The sequence below is a fragment of the Podarcis erhardii genome (genome assembly GCF_964252035.2).
Source record: "Podarcis erhardii genome assembly, chromosome: 13".
Taxonomy (NCBI): Eukaryota; Metazoa; Chordata; class Lepidosauria; order Squamata; family Lacertidae; genus Podarcis; species Podarcis erhardii.
Window position 1 is genome coordinate 896,669 of NC_138502.1, and position 22,804 is coordinate 919,472.

Below are 22,804 nucleotides of genomic sequence, written 5' to 3' on the forward strand. Positions count from 1 at the left end.
CAGGACTGAACCTGCGGCCTTCTGTGTGCCAAGCAGGGACCGCTGAGCTATGGCCCTTCCCCAGTTGAGATCCTGGGCCCCACCTAGTTTGGTATTGTCTACACTCAGCAGCAGCGGCAGCTCTCTTCGGGTTTCGGCAGGAAAAGCCTCTCGCAGTCCATTCTGGAGACTGAACCTTCAGGGGCTGATCTTTCTGCATGCGGAGCAGACACCCTGCCCTTCTCCTTGCTTTCCACAACCACTCAGACTCTGCACGGTCGAAATGGGGCTTTCTAGAGGCCATTACCCCGGAGCGGGGCTGTCCGTCTATTCTGCTGAGGCTCTTAGCCTGGGACGAGGATTTCTTTGAAGAAGGTTCGGCCTCCCCCCAGAAATCTGTACGTGCCACCCTGGTCTTGTGAACGCGCTGATATGTCTGACCTGGAAAGTCTTTGCAAAAAAAATGGGGGGGGGGGGCGGGAAGCCGAGTCTGACCTGGATTTATAGTTGGGTGCCTGCGGATTTAACAGGGACAGGCAAAGTGTCTGAAAAAGACGGGCGCAAATAATTGAATAGGTGGAGGAGACGACTGCCTTGCAGACCCAGAAATTCTTACCCCGGAACCTGTTTCTGATCACCTTGCTAAACGATTCCGCTAAGCATGTACAGAGTGCCTCTCCCTCTTCGCGCGTAGGGCTGCAGCTAAGACTCGCCCATGCGCCTCCCTTTCCAGAAAGCGAAGCAAGGCCCCCCTAGACGGCTTGTTCCTTGCCTGATCCTGCACCCAGGTCCACTCCGCAGCAATCAGCACTGGCCGAGGGGAGAGCGCCCCGTCCCTTCGCAAAGCGGCGCTGCTTCCACCTGCTGGCCGCTCGAGCAACCGCAGCCACGTCCGGCCCGGCCGCCCGGCAATAGCAGCGCTTTACCGCCAGGTGGCAGCAGCGCCCTATCTCCCAGGCGCCGTCGAGCATCGTGTCTCAGGTGCTGATGCTGGGGGGCTGATGGGAGTTGTAGTCCAAAACATCTGGATGCAGAAGGCTGCCTTTCAGAAGCTGCTTGATTGCTCAAGAGCCCTTCCTGGGGGGAGCAAGTTTGTCCAAGGGGGTGCGCTCCTTCTTACCCTACACCCCACGGTGCCCTTCATAGTCTCAATTCCAAGATCTAGGGTGTGCCTTGGGGGCACGACGACTTTTCTCCTGCTCGCTCCAGTCTCTCTATGTGGGAACCTCTCATCCCCTCCCCGTCCCCCGCAGAATGGCGCTTGCCCCCCCCTACCCCCTATCAGGTGGCAGGTCCTGTTCCCAGGGAGATAATCCCCCGTTTCCGATCCCCCCTGAGCCTTTAATCGCGTTACTTTCTCCGGGTTGTTGCGGATTAGCCTCCAGGCACCTCCCAAGCTCAGTTTCCTTTGCCAGGAGTTTTGCGGGCTGGGGTGGGGGGCTGCGGCCCTGGCAGACTCCCCAGCCCCACTCCATCCCTGAGCTAGGGGGTCCCCCGAGGTCGAGGGTCCATTCAGGTCTTGCAGAGCTGAGCTGGTCCCTCATCAAGCCGTGTTGTTGTTGTTTAGTCGTTTAGTTGTGTCCGCCGTTTAGTTGTGTCCGCCTCTTCGTGACCCCCTGGACCAGAGTACGCCAGGCCCTCCTGTCTTCCACTGCCTCCCGCAGTTTGGTCAGACTCATGCTGGTGGCTTCAAGAACACTGTCCCACCATCTCCTCCTCCGTCGTCCCCTTCTCCTTGTGCCCTCCATCTTTCCCAACATCAGGGTCTTTTCCAAGCAGTCTTCCCTTCTCATGAGGTGGCCAAAGTCTTGGAGCCTCAGCTTCAGGATCTGTCCTTCCAGTGAGCACTCAGGGCTGATTTCCTTCAGAATGGATCGGTTTGATCTTCTTGCAGTCCATGGGACTCTCAAGAGTCTCCTCCAGCACCAGAATTCAAAAGCATCTATTCTTCGGCGATCAGCCTTCTTGATGGTCCAGCTCTAACTTCCATACATCAGTACTGGGAAAACCAGAGCTTTAACTATACGGACCTTTGTTGGCAAGGTGATGTCTCTGCTTTTTAAGAAGCTGTCTAGGTTTGCCATCGCCTTTCTCCCAAGGAGCAGGCGTCTTTTGATTTCGTGAGACCATCATCAAGCCCAAGGCCTCCCAAGTCCAGGCTGAAGGCTACCTTGCAGGGCTGGCAGTCGGACCGAGGAAAGAATCAGTCCCTGCCACTTCCTCCACTGCCAGGTGGCCTAGAAAGGGGTCAGGGAAAGGGGGGATTTTGCAGAGCCCCAATTCTATGAAGCTGGCGCCCTCCAGATGCAGCAGGGCTGTTTGACGCAGTCTAAAACTCCCCAGAGCCCAGTCCTGGTGGGGGCACCTGAGGTCAGGGCCAGTCTCAAACCAGCGTTTTCTTTCTCGCAGAGCCAATGCAAATGTGTCTGTCCCCCCAAGCCTACAAGGGAAGGAGACAAAGGCAGGCTCCTTCATTATGCAGTGCTCCCCTCCCACCCACAAACTTTTGGGGGGGGTGTCTCTGGACGTGCCCCACTTTGCAGACTTGCTGGTCCGTTGGAGGTTCAAAAGCTTAGTGCATTTGCTTCATCTCCTAGTCTTGGGGACATGATGGATGCCCTGGCGGTTTGTCCTAACTCTCCACAGGACCTGGTTACTCGGAATGGAGGAAGAGGCACTCCATGTATGCTCAGAGGCACAGTGAAGACTCTTTTGCTTTATTCACGTCTTCCCTTGAGCCAGAGATCTTTTTTAATAATAATAATAATAATAATAATAATAATAATAATAATAATAACCATCATCATCATCATCATCCAGGGTGGTTTCTCTATGCCTTTCCCTGGGCCAGTCTCTCCATAACACACCACTCCTCTTCCTGACAATGTAGGGTTGCGCTGAAGGAGGAGGAAGAGGGTGCTGGGGTCAACCACAGCCCTTAGGCAAGCACAGGGAAGGCTCAGCACTGGAACACGTAGAATCACAGAACTGTAAGGCAGGAAGGGACCCCAAGGACATCTAGCCCAACCTCCTGCAATGCAGGAATAACAAAGAAGAGACTGTCCTGGAGCATGTGCAAAGTGCCTTTCCATCACTGATGAGACAACACGCTTCTGGGAATCAGTAGGACGCTTCCAGGTTGAGCCCCCACCCCAGCATTGTAGAAATGAGGCACTTACTGGGAAATCTGTGCACTTACTCGCTCCAGCTGTGAGGACGGCTCTGCCTTGCCTGGAGCCTTCCCTGACGCTTTATCATTTATTTATTGCATTTCTATCTAGTCCCGTCCCCCCAAAGAGCTCAAAGTGGGTCTTCCCCTTTTCCTCATCCCACAACAGCCCTGTTGAGAGGCAGTGATTGGCTCCCAAGGTCACACCTGGCCACCCTGCGTGTTTCCTGGCCACCCGGCGGAGAATTTGAACCCTTGTCTCTCCCAGGTTCTAGCTGCTGCGCCACAATCTCTCTTGGATAAAGGCCAGCGGGAAAGGCTCCTCTTTCATGGTGGCTCCTTTGTTTATTTCATTCATGGATCGCTCTCCACGGGGCATTCCAAAACGATTGACAGTAATATCTACACACCTACAGATTTATATAGACCTATAAAGATAATAAAACAGTTGTGTATATAAGAGTAGCTTAAACAGTTGCGCATATAACTGTTAAAAAATAAAATGGAATGTTGCCCGCCCACCCACAAAAAGCGATGCTGGAGGAAGCCCAAAGGTTTGAGCCATTGTCCTGACGATTCACTGGGGAGGGGTACCCAAAAAACCCCCCAGCACTCTGCACATGTTCACCAGTCAGCGAGCCTAAGAGCCGCAGAGGATCAGCCCAAAGGCCTATTTAGTCCACCGCCCTTTTTCAAAGTCCGACACTCCCCCCTTTTTCGCGCTTTCTGGGCGACGCCCGAGTGTTCAGGCCGCCTGGCCAAGCCCCGTCCGTGCGCAAGGGAGAGGACCTATTGCGCATCAGCCTCGCCTCGCCAGATCCAGGTGCGCCGGACTACAACCCCCATCAACCCCCAGCCAGCGCTGTCTGGGGGCGGATGGGAGTTGTAGTCCGCCGCCCCTGGAGCTCGGGAGGTCCGCCCAGGAGGGAGACCCCTCCGAAAGCCACCAAGCGCGCCCCGCGAACCCGCCTCCTGCGCAGCCATCCATCCGAGCGCAGCGCGGGGCACTTAAGGAGGAGCTGGGGGGAGGATCCGGTGGCGGAGGGGTTAAGGCAGCTCTTGGCCGGCCCCCAGCTATTGTGGGGCGGGGGGGGGCGTGTGCAGGCAGTCAGCTGGTTGGGAGGGGGCCGGACTTCCTGGTGCTGGGGCTTGTCAACAGGCGGAGAGGAAGGCAGGCGGGCGAGGGAGAGAGGTTGGGCAGCGCTAGGCAGACGAGGAGCCGCCGCCGCCGCCGCGATCGGGGAGGGCTGCCCGGGTTGCCCACCCACCCGCAAAAAGCAAGGAGCCCGGGGGGGGGGCAAACGCCGGACAACTTTGCTCCTCCGCGCAGCAGGCTCTCCGTTCCTGCAGAAGTGGCCCCTAACGCACCCGGGGCCCTTGCGGGCACCCCTTGGAGACCGCCAGGATGCGCCCGCGCCTGAGCAGCGCCCTGGGCCCCTAGCCCCCCAGGAGGGAGCCGGGAGCCCCGCCAGCAACCATGCAGGATCGCCCAGCGGTTGCGAGCGCTCGTCCTTAGGCCCCGGCGGGCCACCCCACGCCCAGCCGCGCCGGGTGCTGGCATGCGCCTGGCTTGGCCCCCGTGCCTTCTGCCTGGTGGTGCCCCCGAGACTCGACCCCCCTGGCGTCGCCGGTGAGTCTGGCCTGGCCATGGCCCTGGGCTGGTACTGACCCCGACGGCAGGGCTGGCTCCTTGACCGGGAGAGGAGGCTGCGCTGCTCCTCTGCCCTCCGCGCCCGCTTTCCTCGGGACCATGAGCGGCGGGAAGAAGAAGAGCGGCTTCCAGATCACCAGCGTCACCTCGGATTACGAACAGCAGAAGGAGGGGGGCTCGTCCCCAGGAGGGGAGGCCAAGGGCCCCTCCAGCCCCAAAGTGTCCCGGGGCGGCGAGGAAGCCGACCCCCTCGAGGACGACGGTGGAGCTTCTGTGCCCAAGAACGGGCCCTCGGCCTTGGGCTCCCCGGGGGTGGCCCCGGCCTTCCAGGGCCCGGCTGGGGCCGCCTCCCGCTTCCGGGTGGTGAAGCTGGACCAAGGTTCGGGAGAGCCCTACAAGAGGGGGCGCTGGACTTGCCGGGACTTCTACGAGCAGGAGGCGGATTACCACCTGACGGGGCGCCTGGCGGAGTCGGGGAGGCACCCCCAGTCCCTGGACTCCCGGCTGGAGGTGGCCGGGCTCCTGGCCAGGCCCCCCAGCCCCTTCAGCCCCCAGCCCCAGCGCCGAGGGGGCTACCTGCAGTCGCAGCTGGTGCTCCCCTCGCCCGGGCACTCCGGCCACCAGGCCCGCTCGCTGGGAGGAGGCTTGCCTGTGCTCGTCCGCCCCATCAGGACTCCCCCCAGCCCCGTGGCACCCCGCAGCCCCCTGGTGGCTCTGGAGACCCGCCCACCAGCTCCCGGCGAAGGCGGCAGGGAAGCTGGCGAACCGGGCCCCTTGGCCGGCACCATCCCATCCTTGCTGGTGGAGGAGCACCTGTTGCCCAAGAGTGTCGCCCAGCTCCTCCCAAGGGGGACAGAGGAGCGGCGCAAGGTGAGAGGCGTTGCCCAGCTGTGGTGGGCTTTGCGGGTGCGGGGAGGACGAGGCTCCTGAGTTTGTATGTGTCTCCATACCCTCAGGCCGATTGGGCTGAGCCTAGAGAGGATGGATCTAGGCCTGGGAAAGTCCCCAAGCTCACCTGGATCTTACAGGGTGCTCGCTCTCTATGTGTGTGTTTTCTTTGCCCTGCGGAACTCCTCGCTGCTTGGAATTAGACATTGCATGCACCAGTTCTCCAGACGCCCTCCTTTCACCTTCCTGGCTTGCAGCACTAAAAACCTTTCAGTTCCACAAATCAGGGGTGGAGGAACAGGGCCTGGGCAAGACTGGCCCCCCACAGCGCTTCTGCGGCTCAGCAAGGATTTCATCCCAGGTCGTAGAACCTCCTCCCCACAGCACTTCGGCCACAGGTCCTGCTTCTCCAGCCTCTGGACAAAGCTGCCCTTTTGTGACTGAGGTGCACGATGGGAGAATCTTTCTCAGGGCTCTCGGTGGGCCCCGGATGGCCCCGTTGGTCTGTTCTGGGGGTACGACGGGTGGGTGTGGGTGAGCAGACTTTGGCGGCTGGATCCTACCCAGCCAAGCGGGACTTGGGGGGCCACAAGCCAGTCCCACCTTTCCGACCCCCGTCAGAACAATGAGCCATTGATTTATTTTGTTGAGGGCTGAGCAGGAAGGAAGGAGCCGGACGCCTGGGTCCTTCTGGAGCCAGGTCCCCAGGAACGCGCAGGACGAGGGGGGCAGGAGGGCCTCTTCTCCCCACACCATCCTCTTCACTCCACCCCCTGCCCCTCTACCAGCCTCCTTCCTCTCTTCCTAGAAATCTCTCTCTGTTCCTTCCAGCCAGGGCACACAGGGCCTCTTGTTTTCTGCCTCATCCGCCCTGACGCTCCTTGGAATAAACCCCCAGTGACCCTCTGCAGCCGTGGGGAGGGGTGTGGGTCTGTCACCACTCACTTAACCACCAGGCTCTGGATGGGGGTGGTTTGGCTTTCCCCAAGTCTGCAGCCTGCGGAAGGCCTTCCAGCTCTGGTGCCCGCTAGAGGTGGGGTGGGTTGGGGGCAGCAGCTGTGGGTCAAGCTTACCCTCTCTTTCTCTCTCCCCCCACTCTCCCTGCCTCACAGGTCTTGCCCAGAGAGTCCCGTTCGCGCCCATCCTCCCCAGCTCCCCCGCTCTTCCGAGATGCCAGCCCCTGCCGCAGAACCTCCGACCCCTTTGGCGCTGGCCGCTTCAGCCTGGCGCGGTCCATGTTTGGCATGGGGGGCGCCCAGGACAGCGACGACGACAGGTGAGGCATGGCGTGTGATGCCCGAGTTTTGTCTGTGTGTGTGTGTGGAGGGGGGAATTCTAAAAATCACAGAACTGCAGAGTTGGGCCCTAGAGTCATCTCGTCCACCCCCCAAGTGATGCAGGAATCACATCTAAGGCAAATTATTATTAATATTAATTTATTGCCTTCACCCTAAGGTCCCAGGGTGGGTTACACCATCAGAACACTGTGGTTTTTTATTTCAAAAGTAGAACGACTTTAAAGGCCGAATGGCCCAGTCTGGGAGGTATTGGGGGGGGGCATTGTGCAAATAACAGCCCTCTTCTCACCCCCCTTGTCTTTCTCTGAAAGCCAAAGTAGTTATTGGATGTGTGTTGGCATGTGGGGGTGAAGGGGGTGCTGGCAGGTTCATAGGAAAGGTAACCTCCGCCACAAGAACTTAAGGGAAGGCTGAGCATGGAGTAGCTCCGCCAATGGATAATGCCCTAATTTCTTAATTTCCGAGAGGGTAGAGACTGAGGGGCCAAAGGCCTTTTCCCCTCCAGGGTGGGGGAGGGAGGGAGCTGCACTCCGCATATGCTCAGAGGCACCACAGCCTATGTGACCGGGCTGAGCCTTGGCAAAGCTTGCCTGGGTTCTTTGGTCATAGCTGTCTTGGCGGCGGGGGGGGGGGGCGGGGAGAAAGTGTTCAGACTTGGGCAAGAGGAAGGAAATGGGGGGCGGTTAGGACTCCACGCTCTCCCTCCTCCCTCCAGCAGCCTCCCGCTGAGAGCGGAACAATTTGTACGAAGCAGCCACATCTGTATCTGGTTGCCTCGTTGCAATGTTCATTTGCTCCGCGACAGGCCGCCTGCGGAGGCTTCGGGACAGGCGTCTCGGAGGGAGGGGAAGCTGCGGTGCGCCCTGTAGCGGAAATTCAGCAGCGGCTCAGAGGGGTGTTTCCACGGGCGCTGAGGACTAGGAACGTGCTTTGAAACGCGGGGAGGTGAAACCTTGAAAACTGAGGTCAGGTGACCACCTGCCCGTCATTTTCTGGCTGCGATTCCTGCATTGCAGGGGGCAGGCCTGGGCGACCGCCGGGGTCCCTTCGTTTTACAAAAAAAGGGAAGCTTGTGACTTTTTTCTTTGAGTGGGTGGGTTCCAGGCCTTCTGCTCTCCCAGGCAGGTGAGATTCTCCGCACTTCCCTGCCGCTGGGCTATTTCCGTCTCGGCCCTGGGAGTTTGCCAGCCCCTGCAGCGGGCATGGACGGATCTATTTCAAGTGTGACCCTCCATGACCCTCTGCCAGCTCTGCCCAGTTCCGCTCTGCTGCCAAACGCCGTCTCCTCTCCAAGCCGGGGTGGGGGGAACACCTTCTCTGCCCTCGTTGCCCCCCAACCGCATCATTCGGCCAGCTGCCCTCTCATTGCCATGGCTGGGGGCCCCCGTGCTTTTTGGCTCATGCTGGCACCCCAGAACCACGTGCTGCGGCCGTCCCTCCTTCTGCGCACATCCAAGCATGCATGGCATTTTTATTTATTTTTAAAAATGTAGCAGGTGGGTTTGGAGCCGCAGCAAGCAGTCCAGGGACCAGAAGCAGGCCTGGGAGGGCAGCTTGGCGGGCAGAAAATGCCGCACATTTCCTCCTCCCTCCCTCCCAGAAGGGAGGAGATGTCTCCAAATGGGGATGAGAGCATTAGCCCGGAAGAAATAGCAGCCGTGCACTGATGCATTGATCCCACATGGGGAGCCAAGGGTTGTCCCATGTGGGGGGGGGGGCAAAAGCAAAGCAACGAGCCCTCACAACCAGGGGTGGGGGGGGGGCAAGTCAGGCCGAAGTCTCCTCCTGAGCAGGACTCCCAAGCCCTCTGTCCCCTGGCACACTCCAGCTCCCACACAGGCACATAAGAAAAGCCCTGCAGGATCAGGCCGATAGCCCACCTCACCCAGCGTCCAAACCAAATGCCCCTAGAGAAAACCCGCAAGTGGGATTTGAGCACAAGAGCCGCCCTCTCCTTCTTGTGGCTCCCGATTCAGAAGCATGGCTGTTTCCGACTTTGGAAGCTGAGCATAACCAACCTGGCTGGCTAGCTAGCTAGTGTGTGTGTGTGTATGTGTGTAATAATAATAATAATAATAATAATAATAATAATATTTATTTATACCCTGCCCTCCCCAGCCAGGACTGGGCTCAGGGCAGCTAACACCAAATATAAAAACAATTGATTAGAATACAGCTTAAAAAACCCCAAAATTAAAATACAACAATTAAAACATTGAAATGCAGCCTCATTTCAGTAGAACTTAATCAAAAACTTTGGGGGGGGATAGATTTAAAAACCCTCTTTCCTGCAAAGGACGCCAGGGCAGATTCTTCCCACACCGCCCTCTGTTTATCTCCACAGTAACCCTCCAAGGCGAGTTAGGCCACATTTGCACCAAACATTTAAAGTGCTATGATGCCCCCTTCCCCCCCTCCCCACAAAACGGATTCTGGGATTTGTTAAGGGTGCTGAGACCTTCCCCAGGGTGGTTTAAAAGTCAGTCTCCCTTCCCAGGGAGACTGTTTAAAGCTGCATCGTGGTGCTTTAAAGACATGAACCAGACAGACAGGACAGACAGGAGGCTGTGTCTGTGTGGGGATTTGAATCTGGGCCCCTGCCACTTTCAACCACACAGACCCATCTGCAGCCTCCTCCCTGCTCCCTGCTCCTGCAAGCAGGCTGGCTGCTCAGGTCCCACACGGGCAAAACCCTGAATACAGGCACATGGTTATGAATACAGGCACATGGTTATTTTCACACTGACGGCCTGTGGCTCCCCCCCCCCCCCCACCGCATACCTACAGCATCTCCAGCGGAGGGGAGAGGTGTTTGCATTTTAACACCTTGCAAGCCAAGCCTGAGAAGCAAGCGCAGATTGCCCGCACTTCTCTCCCTCCCAGCCGGGCCCAAGCCACAGTGAGGAGGAGAAGGAGGCTGGTTTCAGCCAGCACCCACCACATTCCTCCCCGGATTTGGCTCTGCTATTCTTAGCCCTGTTTATGCAAGGACTACCTTGGAGGGGCGCGGGAGGACTCCGTGGAGAGGGGGTGCTGGAGGGCAGCCAGAGGGTGGAGTTAGGGGCAGCGTGGCATTCAGAGCGGGGTGCCCCCTTCTGCAGGACAGCCCCGAAATGTGGGGGAAGTTGGCACAGTTGCTACAACTCAGCAGGAGAGGAAGAGACAGGAATAAGGAATAAATCCTTTTGAGGTGTGGGGAGAAGGAGGAGGGTCCATGGAGCTGGTGAGGAGGAGGAGGCCTGGGCTGAGGCGTGCAGGAAGGAGCGTGTGCAGTTCGGAGCAGGCCCCTGTTCCTTCCTGCCCAGCTGGTGCGAATGTGCCCCTGGGCAAAGGAGGATCCTTCTCCCTGTCACTTCCGAAACCTGCAAGACGGGTTCTTGTGCTCACACAGGTTCATGCCCCGCTGACCCCCACCCCACCCCAAACGCTGCCCAGGTCTGGGGTTAACCCATGGGTTGCTGGGCACCATTTTTGCCAGGGGTTTGCCAAACTGAATGCCCTCGGGATGTCTCTCGGGCTGCAGGTTCCCTCAGCCACCAGCCAGCTGGAGGGCGGCAGGTTGGCAACACAACCCGGTAGGCACTGGCTTCGCCAGGCTTTTGCAGAGAGCAATGGCTGCCGGGTGATTTAGGGGAGAATCAAACCCCACCCAAAGCTTTGGACTTCAGCAGAGATCTTGGGCTGCAATCCCAACATGGGATTTTTCAGGGAAGGAGGCCTTCCTCAAGTTAGACTAAGCAGGGGTCAGCAACCTTTTTCAGCCGTGGTCCCTCAGACCATGTGGTGGGCCGGACTATATTTTGAAAAAAATAATAATAATGAACGAATTCCTATGCCCCACAAATAACCCAGAGATGCATTTTAAATAAAAGCAGACATTCTACTCATGTAAAAACACCAGGCAGGACCCACAAATAACCCAGAGGTGCGTTTTAAATAAAAGGGCACATTCTACTCATGTAAAAACACGCTGATTCCCAGACCGTCCGTGGGCCGGATTGAGAAGGCAATTGGGCCGCATCCAGCCCACAGGCCTTAGGTTGCCTACCCCTGAGCCAGAGGGTCCATGAAAAGAGGGCAGACCCCACAGCTCGAGAGCAGGCACCCACCCTGCAGAGGAAAGAAGCACCGTTTGCAACAGAACCACAGAATAGCAGAGCTGGAAGGGACCCTAAGGGGACATCCAGCCCAACCCCTGGCAATGCAGGAATCCCAGTGAAAGGAGCCCTGACAGATGAGCATCCGACCTCTGCTAAAAAACCTCCAAGGAAGGTGCGTCCGCCCCCCCCCCGCCCCCCCGAGGGAGTCCATTCTGCTGTCAAACGGCTTTGACCCGCAGACAGCTCTTTCTAACCGCTTCCGGTCTGCCTCATCCCCAAGACCCGGGGCAGCCACAGTGAAACACCCAACTTCCTCCCCATTCCCCTGTGCTTTAATTCAGACTCCGTGCATGTTTATTCCTGTTTTAAAGCTTAACCGAGCTTTTTTTTGGGGGGGGTGTTAATTAGATTTGGGCAAATCTCCAAAGCAAAGGGAGCGGCAGAGTTTGGGGGGCAGGCAGTGCCCTCTCTGCCTGCTCCGGCCCATACCCCACTTGTACACCCGGGGGGCGCAGCTGGCTACCTCCTTGCCCCTGCGAGGGTGGCGTGGGTGGGAAAGCACTGCAGGCCTGCCTTTGGACTCCCACGATCGGCCAGTGGGAGGGGAGGGAAGGAGGTAGGAGGGAGGCCAAAGTCACCCTGCCCTTGCCTTGCGAGGGAGGGTCAGTAGGCTTCCTCTCTGAGCAGGCTTTGGGAAGGGGACGTTTGGTCTCAGAATCCAGGGACACCGCAGGGTTGGAAGGGACACCGCAGGGTTATCTAGTCCAACCCCACCAAAAAGCAGGAACTGCAGCTAAAGAATTTGAACTGATTTTGTAATGAAATGATTTTAGAATGTTGTATCATTTTACTGTTGTTAGCCGCTCTGAGCCCGGCTTTGGCTGGGGAGGGCAGGATATAAATTATATTATTATTATTATTATTATTATTATTATTAGAATTCCTGGCAGGTGGCCGCCCAGCCTCTGCTTTACAAACGTCCAATGAAGGAGAGTCCATTGCCTCCTGAGGTCATAGAATTAGAAGGGACACCCCACTGCAATCTAGTCCAACCTCTCTGCAACGCAGGATTTCCCAGCACAAAGCCACTCCTGGGCCCCATTTTTTCTCTCCCCTTCACCGCAAGTAGCCCCGAAGTCTCTATGCACACATGTATGTGTGTGTCTGCACACACACACACACACACACACACACACACACACACCTTCCTTCTTTCCTCCCCCCCCCCCGGCTGGACTGGACTCCGGAGCTCCCCCCGCCCCCCCCCCGCTGAGGAGCGCCTGGTGCTGCGTTATGTAATGCCTTTGGGCTCTGGTCCCAGTTTCCATGGCGACGTCCCCACACCCCCTGGCATTCCCCCCCCCCCGGACCGGATTGGCATAAACAGAGGGTGGCAGGTTTATAAAGGCCCCTTTGTGAGTCCGCCCTCCTCCCTGCTGCATCACAGCCAAGAACAAGGCAAGGGTGAAGGGAAGGTGGACTTTTTTGGGTGGGGGGTGGGCAAAGCAAACAGCATTGATCTTGCTGTTCCCCTTCCAGAGTGGGTGGGGGGCCATCTGATTTGAGGGTGCTTGCTCAAGGCACAAGTCCTCTGTGTGTGGGTTTGCGGAAGGGGGGGGAGAGGGGAGAATGGTGCAGCTGATGTCCCTGGCTGTCATTGGTGGGGTGGGGGTGTGGGGAGGAGAAAGAAAGGCATAAAAACACACACACACACACACACACACAGCCACATGGCCTTGGCCAATGGGAGTGAATGAGAGGGGGCCCCGAGAGCCAGGCACAGAGATGGCTATTTATGCCCGGCCAGGGAGCACCGCTGGGCATCGCTGCCCAGGGAGCCCATCCCAGCGGTTCAGCGCCTCCTGCTGCCGCTGCCGCCCAGCCCCCTCACTCCGCCCAGGACTCCTGGGTTCCTGTCGCAGCGCATCTAGACAGAAGACCACCGCCAGCTCGTGCAGGATCTGGGAGCGGAAGAGGACCTTAGCGAGGAGGGATCTGGGCCAGGGGTCAAAGGGCGCCTGAGGACTCTGGCGGCCCAGAAGCGCAGGACCTTCCCCGACCGCCAGCACCCGGAAGACCCGAGGAGGGAGCCGTTATGGCGCTGGACTCCCTGGGGGTGTCTGTCAAGTCCAGGGTGAGCGCCTTCGAGGTGCAGCAGGAGCCCCAGGGCTGCGGGTGCTGCATGCTCCCCGATTCGAAGGACCCCCGCCGCCCCCGGCAGCGGGGCTGCACCTCCCCGGCCCACTCCAGGGACTTGTCCCCTGCAAAGCCGAGAGAGACCCCCAAGGGACGCAGGAAGCTGAATGGACGGAAGAAAGAGGTGGACAAGACCCTCGTCTCCCTCCTGCTTGTCCTTCACAGGTAGAAGAGGGGGCAGATTTCGGGGGTGGGAGTTTGAGGCAAGCATGGGGGGTGTTTTTTGGGGGGCATGGATGGTTGGGCAGGGGTATTGAAGCTAAGGAGGGAGTGTGGGGTCAAGGGCATCAGAGGACAACTGGGGGTGGGTCAGGGAGAACCTCAAAACCCTGTTCCGCCGCAAAGCTGTTTACTGCATGGCCTTGGAGCAATCTCTCCCCCTGGCCTACCTTGCAAGGTTCCTGGGAGGATAGAGGAGGGATGGGGGAGCTCTCAGGTGCAAGGGTCTGAGTGAAAAATGCAGGCGAGTTTGTTGTGTGTGCCAAGAGGAGGCCGAGTGTTCGATTAGCAACAGGTACGGGGAACCTGGGAATCTCCCGCCATTGTTGGACTGCCAGTTCCCAGCTGCTCAAAAGCCAGGGACGATGGTGGTGGGAGCTTCATGTTAGTCACCTCTGGAGTAGGGGAAAGGCAAGGGAGCTCCCTGGAGCCCTTGACTGGCCATGGGTGCAAATGGAGCCCTGTGTTGATTGGGAGCTTGGTCTAGTCCTAGCAGGAAACCCCGGACTGACATTTCAGGAGAGCAAAGTGGCCCAAGCTGGAAGCATTAAGGCAAGGGTTTCTCTGCAGAGAAAAGCAACTGCTTTTAAATATCTTTAACTGTAATAGTTTTTTGGGAAAGTTTTAGAAGCTTTTTTTGCTTTTTTATTACTAAGAAAAGGTGCATCTGTTTTGCTGCCCTGGGCTCCTTTGGGGAAGAAGGGCAATCCCTCAATCAGAAAAACAACCCCCCCAAACCCACCCGGGTGTGCCTAGAATTAGGGTGCTTATTTTGCAGTGCGTCACGACTAAACTGAGAGGTGGTGGGGCTCAAACGTGTCTGTGGAAACACAGCTGCCCAAGACAGCTGCCCTGCTAACCCCCCTCCACCTGTCCCCCAGGTGCAGTTGTCCTCACTGGCAGGTGAAAGGTGTGCTGGGCTCGCTTCAAGTCTCGTTCTCGTTACCACTTAATTCTTACAAGCATCACAAGGCATGTGTTTTTGGGGGGTAAAGAATTGTTGTCTGGGGGTGGCGCCTAGCAAGGTCTTGTTTAAGAGATATTTGTGGCTGCGTGACGATACCATTCAAGCTCATTGGAAGTGCAGTCCCCCACCCAGCAAGAATTTTGGACACTGTAAGGTTAAACCCCGCTCCCCCGTTACAATCCCTAGCGATTCCTGCATTGTGGGGGTTAGACTAGATGACGCTTTTGGTGCCTTCCAATTCTGCAGTTCTACGATTCTACAGTGCCCAGAATACTTTGAGGGGGGGGGGGAAATGCGATTTAGAAGTATAGTGTGTATGCCGTCCCTGTCTTGCAAAGGAGGGAGGCGAACTCAAAGGGAGCTGAGCGTGCGATGCAGCAGCAAAAATAGCTAACACAATTCTACCGGAGTCTGGTGTCCAGATTGAGGGGTCAGAGTCCTGTGTCCAGTTCTGGACGCCACAATTTAAGAGGGATATTGACAAGCGGGAAGGTGTGTAGAGGATAAAGACCAAGGCGATCAAGCGTCTGGAAACCAACCCTTAACGAGGAATGGTTGAGGGAGTTGGGTATGTTTAGCTTGGGAAAGAAGAGACTGAGAGGGAATGTGAGGACCAAATACTTAAAGGGCTCCCGCATGGAAGAGGGAGCAAGCTTGCTTTCTGCTGCCCCAGAGGGAAAGACCCGAACCAGTTGATTGAAGTTGCAAGAAAGGGGATTCCAAAGAAACATTAGGAAGAATTTTCTAGTGTGGTCTTCAGCTGTACAGTGGTACCTCGGGTTAAGTACAGTGGTGCCCTGCAAGACGAATGCCTCACAAGACGAAAAACTCGCTAGACGAAAGAGTTTTCCGTCTTTTGAGGTGCTTCGCAAGACAAATTTCCCTATGGGCAAGACGAAAACGTCTTGCGAGTCTTTCCCCCTTTTTCTAAGCTGCTAAGCCGCTAATAGCGCTAATCTGCTAATAGCCGTGCTTCGCAAGATGAAAAAACCGCAAGACGAAGAGATTCGCGGAACGAATTAATTTCGTCTTGCGAGGCACCACTGTACTTAATTCAGTCCGGAGGTCCGTAGTTAACCTGAAACTGTTCTTAACCTGAAGCACCACTTTAGCTAATGGGGCCTCCGGCTGCTGCCACACCGCCAGAGCACAATTTCTGTTCTTATCCTGAACCAAAGTTCTTAACCTGAAGCACTATTTCTGGCTTAGTGGAGTGTGTAACCTGAAGTGTATGTAACCCGAGGTACCACTGTAGTTCCTGCCTTGCAGGGGGTTGGACTAGATGACCCTAGGGGCATATCTTCCAACTCTACAATTCTACAAGTAGGAAAGCCTTGTGAGGACAGAAGTGGTGGAGACTGGCTAAAGAGTGTGTGTGTGTGTGTTGTCTGTCTTGCCTCTTGATCCACCTGTCCGTCTCTTCCTCACAGCGGAACCAACAGCAGCATGATCGCCATAGACAACAAGATTGAACAAGCCATGGTGAGTCAAAGGGGTGGGGGAAATGTGGCAGGCCCCCTCCAGGCTGGGACTGTGGCCCTGCTGAGCTCTGTCCAGCCTCTGAAGCCCTCTGCGGCAGGAAAGGGTCGTAGTGGGGGAACAGATGAGCATCCCTCCCTCACCCTTTAGGGGGGGGGGAATGCAATTGTCCAGCCAGACAGGCCCACAAAATATACATTTCAGGCAATCTATTTGTTCATACCTGAGCGGCTTACGTTCAGATGTGACTTTAACCCTGGGTTCCCCATGCCTTCTCCTCGTTTTGTGCTATTTGCTGCTTCCGTAGAAGCTGCTCCTCACCAAAGTCGCCCATGTAAAAAATAAAACAACGGACAATGGTACCCACAGAAAACTGGTGGGAGTGCTTTAAAAGCGGAGCAGGCGTCACCTTCGGATTTTCTGAGGGCAGGAAAACTCCAGGTTTAGCAGGGGGGTGTTTGGGACAGCAGCTGTTTCCGTTGAACGCCGCATAGATAAGGTGGGAATTAAAGCGTATAGTTCAGCTGTGGAACTCCCTGCCACAGGAGGCAGTTACAGGCGCCAATCTGGATGGCTATAAAGAGGATGGGATAAATCCATGGGGGAGGAGAGGGCTATGGATGGCTGTGAGCCAGGATGGCTTTGCCGTACTTCCTCAGTTGGAGGCAGCGATGCTTCTGGATACCAGTGGCTGGAAGCCACAGGAGGTTTGCTTGAATCCTGTTTTGGGGCTCCCCATTTGGAAACCTGGCCGGCCACTGTGAGAACAGGATGCCGGACTAGGTGGGCCATTGGTGTGATGCAACAGGCACCTCTCATGTGCTTAACAAGCCTCTATATACTCCTCTGCAAGGGGAGGGTTGCCGTGAGGGCAGTGCATGGACCTTTACATGCTGGAGGGTCTCTGGTTCAATCCTCAGCAGCTCCACGGAGGGCTGAAATCCTGAAGGCCAAGTGTTGCTGAGCTAGCTGGACCAGCCAGTCTGGACCAGACAGTCAGTTGTAGCACAGAGTTTCTGTGGTTGTGTGAGGAGGCAGTAACTCTTCGGCGCCAACTCCTTTGTTGCAGGAGTTTTGGCCTGTAGCAGGCATGTCCAACCTGTCGATCGCGATCTACTGGTCAGTCGCGGGTGCCTTCCAGGTCGATCTTTGGTTGAATTGAAAAACGAACTCAAAAATCGCAAGCTCTTGGGAGTTGGACGTGCCTGGCCTATAAGATCTTTGGGGGGGGGGGTCCTTCCAACTCTACAGTTCTATGACCTCAGAAGGCAGTGGACTCTCTTTCATTGGAGGTTGAAAAGCAGAGGTGGGCAGGGGGCATCTTTCAGGGATTAAAGGTAAAGGGACCCCTGACCATTAGGTCCAGTCGTGACTGACTCTGGGGTTGAGGTGTTCATCTTGCTTTACTGGCTGAGGGAGCCGGCGTACAGCTTCCAGGTCATGTGACCAGCATGACTAAGCCGCTTCTGGCGAACCAGAGCAGCGCACGGAAACGCCGTTTACCTTCCCGCTGGAGTGGTACCTATTTATCTACTTGCACTTTGAGGTGCTTTTGAACTGCTAGGTTGGCAGGAGCAGGTACTGAGCAACGGGAGCTCACCCAGTCATTGCGGGGATTCGAACCGCCGACCTTCTGATCGGCAAGTCCTAGGCTCTGTGGTTTAACCCACAGCGCCACCCGCATCCCCTTTCAGGGATTAATTGGCTGCAATACTGCGGAACTGTTGGTTACTGAAGCTGGTGAGGATTTTAGAAAAGGCGCTGGGGAGATAAACGGCCTCTTTCAGAGCCTGCGGGAGGGAGTTCCACAGTTGACGTGCTGCATGAACTACATTACAAACGCTACGATCCTGTGCGTGGAGACTTCCCACATGCCTGACGGTGTCCCTGGCCTCTCTCTCTCTCTCTCTGTGTGTGTGTGCCCCACTCCTCTCTAGGACCTGGTGAAAAGCCACCTGATGTTTGCCGTGCGGGAGGAGGTGGAGGTCCTGCGGGAGCAGATCAAGGAGCTGTCGGACCGCAACGCCTTGCTGGAGCAGGAGAACGCCCTCCTGCGTTCCCTGGCCAGCGCAGAGCAGCTCAGCCGCTTCCAGGCCCAGCTCCACGCCAACGCCAAGCCTCCTTCCGGCGGTGCTGCGTGACCCTGGGCCGGCGGGAGGGGGCTGGACTTGGACATTGGGGGGGGGGTGTTTGCGTGTTTTGGGGAGGGGGCACTCACTAATGGATTTCCCGCAGATGTGAAACGTGGGAGGGTGGGGGCACTAGCATTGCTGGAAGGGGTGTGTGTGTGCGTGTGCGTGTGTGGAGCCAGCCTTTTGGGGTGCGGGGTTGGGGGGGGAGAAAGGGGGCCTACTAACACAGCATGTGCCTTTTCGGGGGTGGAATCAGGACTTGGTTTTACCCCCCCAGCTCTGGGAGTGGGGTGACCTTTTTTTTGCGCAAAGACACGATTTACCGGCTGCGGAGGGGGGCTGCCAGGTTGGTGGGCTGGGGCGGGGGCTTTTGGGGAGGGAAGCCGCTCACAGACTTGGGAGTGATTCCCGCCTGCCCCTTATGGGCCTGACTTAGCGCCCCTTGGCCAAATCTCATTGGGACAGCTTTGCAGTCGCCCCATTGAAATGGGGAACGGGATGGGGTGTGGGGCCGGAGACACGACTGGGGGCGAGGGGTGCAGGCCAGGTTGGGTTGGGGGGGCGGATGGAGCTGGCAATAAATTTTCTATTAAGGACACTTTTGCAGTATTTCAGGTTATTAAAGTACAAGACTGCTAATGTCACACTGTGTGGCGTGTGGATCTCTGGGCTCAAGGGGGCATGGGCTGGGGGGTTCAGTTCGGAGGGGAAATGCTTTGTCGGTGTTTGATACAAATGTCAAAAGCAGCTACAAGAAGGGCGTTAGAGGCACCACAGGACATTTATAGAATCACAGTGAAATCGGAAAAGGGACCCCCCCACACACAAAGGGTCATTAGTCCGGCCCCCTGCAATGCAGGAAGCGAAGCTAAAGAAGCCCTGGCAGATGGCCGTCCGACCTCTGCTTAGAGACCGCCAATGCACTCCTCCCACCACCTGGCAAACACACACACACACACTTGCCACATCCCCTGCCTGCCCCACCAGGCCTCTGCAGTCCATTCTGCAGTAACCCACACCCCCAAGATTGCACCATGAGGTAAAGAAGCTTGCTGACCTTATCAGCCTCCGAGTGGCTCTAGTAAGCGAGTCAATCCAGGGAGGAATCCCCTTCTTGCCCCCCCCCCTAACTCAAAGGAATTTCCTCCTACACCCAAAAAACCCACACACAAGGACAAAGTGTCCCCTGAGCATAAGGAACCTTACTTGCCCTCTAGGCACCAAGCGTCCCCCTTCCCCTTTGAAGGAAGCAGGTGGAACCGGCCGTGAGCTTCCCAAAATCTGCAGCTGTTTCTGTTATTTATTTTACTGCGCTTGTATCCCACCTTTCCTGCCAAAGGAGCTCAAGGTGGTGTACATGGGCTCCCCCTTCCTCACTTAATCCCCACAACAGCCCTGGGAGGTAAGTTAGGCTGAGAGGAGGCAAGGACTGGCCCAGGCCACCAAATGGGTTTCCCCCCCAACCCTGGTCTCTCCCAGGTCTTAGCCCCCCGCTCTTAACCAGCGGCTCCAGTCGCACCCAGGGAAACGCTGGATGCGGGAGGGAGCCTGGCGTGAGCAGTGGCAGCAGTGGGGGGGGCACGCGCCATGCAGGCGGGGTGACAAGGCCTATTGTTCTTCCCCGGCCCCTCTCCCCCCCCCCCTCCTGCGCAGGATCATCGTGTTCCCACAGGGCATGGGACAAACAGCAGCACTGAGCGACGCACAGTTGCTGGGATGAAAAGCACCTTGTTTGTTGTGCCGTGGGCCAGCCCAGTCTGGAAGCATTAGGCAACACCCCCCCCCCACCCACCCACACAAACACACTGCTGCAATAAAAGCGCCCGCCTCACACTTCTTGCAAGAAGCCGAGCAGAGTTGCGATCTGGCACCAACCTCACGCCAGCTGCTACTGCAGCAGCACCAACTCCTTGGGGTAATTTTCCAGCTGGTGGAAACTGCAGGAGGAAAGAGTACAGAGTTGCTCCTATGCCCTAATCCTGCTTGCGCTTTTCTCACAGGCAACAGTTCAGCCATGGGATGCTGGTCCAGACGGGCCACTGGCCTGATCCGGCAAGGCTCTTCTCATGTGCTTGTTGTTGTTGAGTCGTTTAGTCGTGTCCGACTCTTTGTGACCCCCTGGACCAGAGCACGCCAGGCCCTCCTGTCTTCCACTGCCTCCCGCAGTTTGGTCAAACTCAGGCTGGTCGCTTCCAGAACACTGTCCCACCATCTCGTCCTCTGGTTCTCATGCGCTAAATCTTATTTATTCAATAGGTTGTTAGCCGACCTTTTCTCCACTCCGCTCACAACTCTGCACGATAAGGTTAGGCCGAGAGCGATACAGACTAGCTGTGGGGGGGGGGCCCCACACCCAGTGAGTTTCACAGCCAAGTCAGGTACTAGTTTGACTAACCACTCTCTAACCACTGTACACCACCACCACCAGCCCTCCCGAGTGAGAACATCATAGTCTGCACATCATAGGAAGTCAAAACTACTTATGGCATTCTCCAAGGACCTCAAGGTGTCATGTAGATTGTTCTCCTCATTTACAACAGCCCTGTGAGAAGGTCAGGCAGAGAGAGAAAACTTTTAATATTTTAATTTTTGTATGCATTACTTTAAAGTAGCATAGATTTTTCTTGTTCTATCTTTTTTTAAACCGCGTTGAGGTTTGTTTGCTTTTTTTTTTTTTACAATCAAGCGCTCTATAAAACCTATTAAATAAATAAGTCCCCCCCCCCCAAAAAAAATGGTTGATGCTTTTGAATTCTGGTGCTGGAGGAGACTCTTGAGAGTCCCATGGACTGCAAGAAGATCCAACCTCTCCATTCTGAAGGAAATCAGCCCTGAGTGCTCCCTGGAAGGACAGATCCTGAAGCTGAGGCTCCAAGACTTTGGCCACCTCCTGAGAAGAGAAGACTCCCTGGAAAAGACCCTGATGCTGGGAAAGATGGAGGGCGCAAGGAGAAGGGGACGGCAGAGGACGAGATGGTGGGACAGTGTTCTCGAAGGGACCAGCAGGAGTTTGACCCAACTGCGGGAGGCAGTGGAAGACAGGAGGGCCTGGTGTGCTCTGGTCCAGAGGGTCACAAAGAGGCGGACACCACTAAACGACTAAACAACAACAACAACAAAGCATTGGTAGAGCAAAGTAGCTCCAGGTGTTTCAAGTGAGTGAGCCAAGTCGTATGCTGTTCAGGAAGGCAAAGGTAGGGCAACGATGCCCACCAAGAAGTCAGAAACCTAAATCCATAGGAAATACCATTGGGCTAGTATCTCCCCAGAAAAGCTCAGCCAGATTCAAGCAGAAGTATTCAGCCTAACACCACCCCAGTTCCAGATTTGGTCCCTTGACTTTGTCCCATACTGGTCCACAGAAGCTTCAAACGACGGTCTCCCTGGAAACTGTTCCCTAGCAACCGGCTATCTGCCGCAAATATCCCTGCAAGAATCATGGGGCTGTGGCGTTCCTCCTTGTTCTTTCTAGCCTGGATCTTGGTGACCCCTGCCCACTCGAGGAGGCAGAGGGTCAGCGAACTAGGCCCGGATCAGGGAGAACCGCAGGAGGAAGCCTGCTCCCTCGGATTTGGTGGGGGCTGGCTAGCCAGCGACGACTGCACCTTGCCACTGCTGCTGGTCCTCTCAGGCGCTCTTGCCCTAATTTATGTCTTCCTCTTCAAAGGGCAAAGGGTGAGTCTGGGAGGGCGTAAGGGCTGCCTGCTGGCTCAAGCAAGTCACCTCTTACAATGAGGACGCGAGGCAAGCCTTGCTGGATCAGGCCAAAGGGAGCCCATCATCTAGTCCAGCACTTTGGTCTCCCAGTGGCCAAATGCCCCTAAGAATCTAGGAATTGAGATAGACTGCCTTGGGACCTGGAGGTTCTGTAAAAGTCTGGCTGATGGATCAGTCCAGTGGCCCATTTGGAATCATTGCTGCCTCCAAACATGGAGGCTGAGCCAAGCCACTGTGGCTAGGAGCCGTTGATAGTCTCCTCCTCCTCCTCGTCCTCCAGGAATTCCTCTAATCTGCTTTTAAAGCCATCCAAGTGGGAGCGAGTTCCACAGTTTAAGCCTGTGTTGCATGAAGGACTTTCAACCTGCCCTGAATCTCCCAATCAAGTTTTTGAAATTCCTCAGGCACCAGATGCATTTTGCTACTTGGTGTGAGTTCAGTTGCGTCTACGTTGAGATTTCTGGGCACCAGGTTGGTGGCCACAGTTTAAAAGCTGCTGGTAAATAGCATTTCCATTTTCCATTGTGTGTGTTTCTCCCTCTTGCATCCTGGGACAAGTGAATTGTTGTAAGAGCGAGCTACAGTCAAGCAATGCAGCTGAGATCATAGAATCGTAGAAATTAAGCGCTGGAAGTTGACCCCGAGGGTCATCTAGTCCAACCCCCTGGTGAACAGACATTCCTTTGTGGTGACCGTAACCTAGATTCAAGGTGCCATCTGGTCCCTAGCTTGTACATCAGAATTACGAACACTGCTCCCAATGCTCAGCTTCATTGGACATCCACATGTTCCTGAATTATGAGAGAAAAAACTTCCCCCTAATTCTTCCTCCGCCTCTACCCGTTTCCCCTCTTTACTCTCCTTTTCTTTAAACTGAAAAGCCCCAAATGCTGTAACAAGGGAGTCGCTTCATCCCCTCGATCATCTTGGTTGCCCTTTTCTGAACGCTTTTCCAACTCAACAGTATCCTTTTTGAGGTGAGGCAACCAGAACTCTACAGAGTATTCCA

General features: G+C 56.1%; 2 protein-coding genes across 2 annotated transcripts in view; both read left to right on the forward strand.

Moving 5' to 3' along the window:
* Positions 1–4,255: 4,255 nt before the first annotated feature.
* Positions 4,256–18,714, forward strand: TSC22D4 (TSC22 domain family member 4). The gene is made up of 4 exons (XM_081835752.1): positions 4,256–5,669; positions 6,800–6,963; positions 15,898–15,949; positions 17,884–18,714. The coding sequence occupies exons 1-4, from the start codon at positions 4,899–4,901 to the stop codon at positions 18,085–18,087; spliced, it is 1,191 nt and encodes a 396-aa protein (XP_081691878.1). The 5' UTR covers positions 4,256–4,898; the 3' UTR covers positions 18,088–18,714.
* A 2,657-nt stretch (positions 18,715–21,371) lies between these two features.
* LOC309326820 (uncharacterized protein) overlaps positions 21,372–22,804 on the forward strand; it is a 4,698-nt gene continuing 3,265 nt past the window's right edge. Inside the window, exon 1 of the mRNA XM_081835856.1 lies at positions 21,372–21,753. Coding sequence (XP_081691982.1) covers positions 21,517–21,753 — 237 coding nt within the window. The 5' untranslated portion in view covers positions 21,372–21,516. The remainder of the gene's footprint in view (positions 21,754–22,804) is intronic.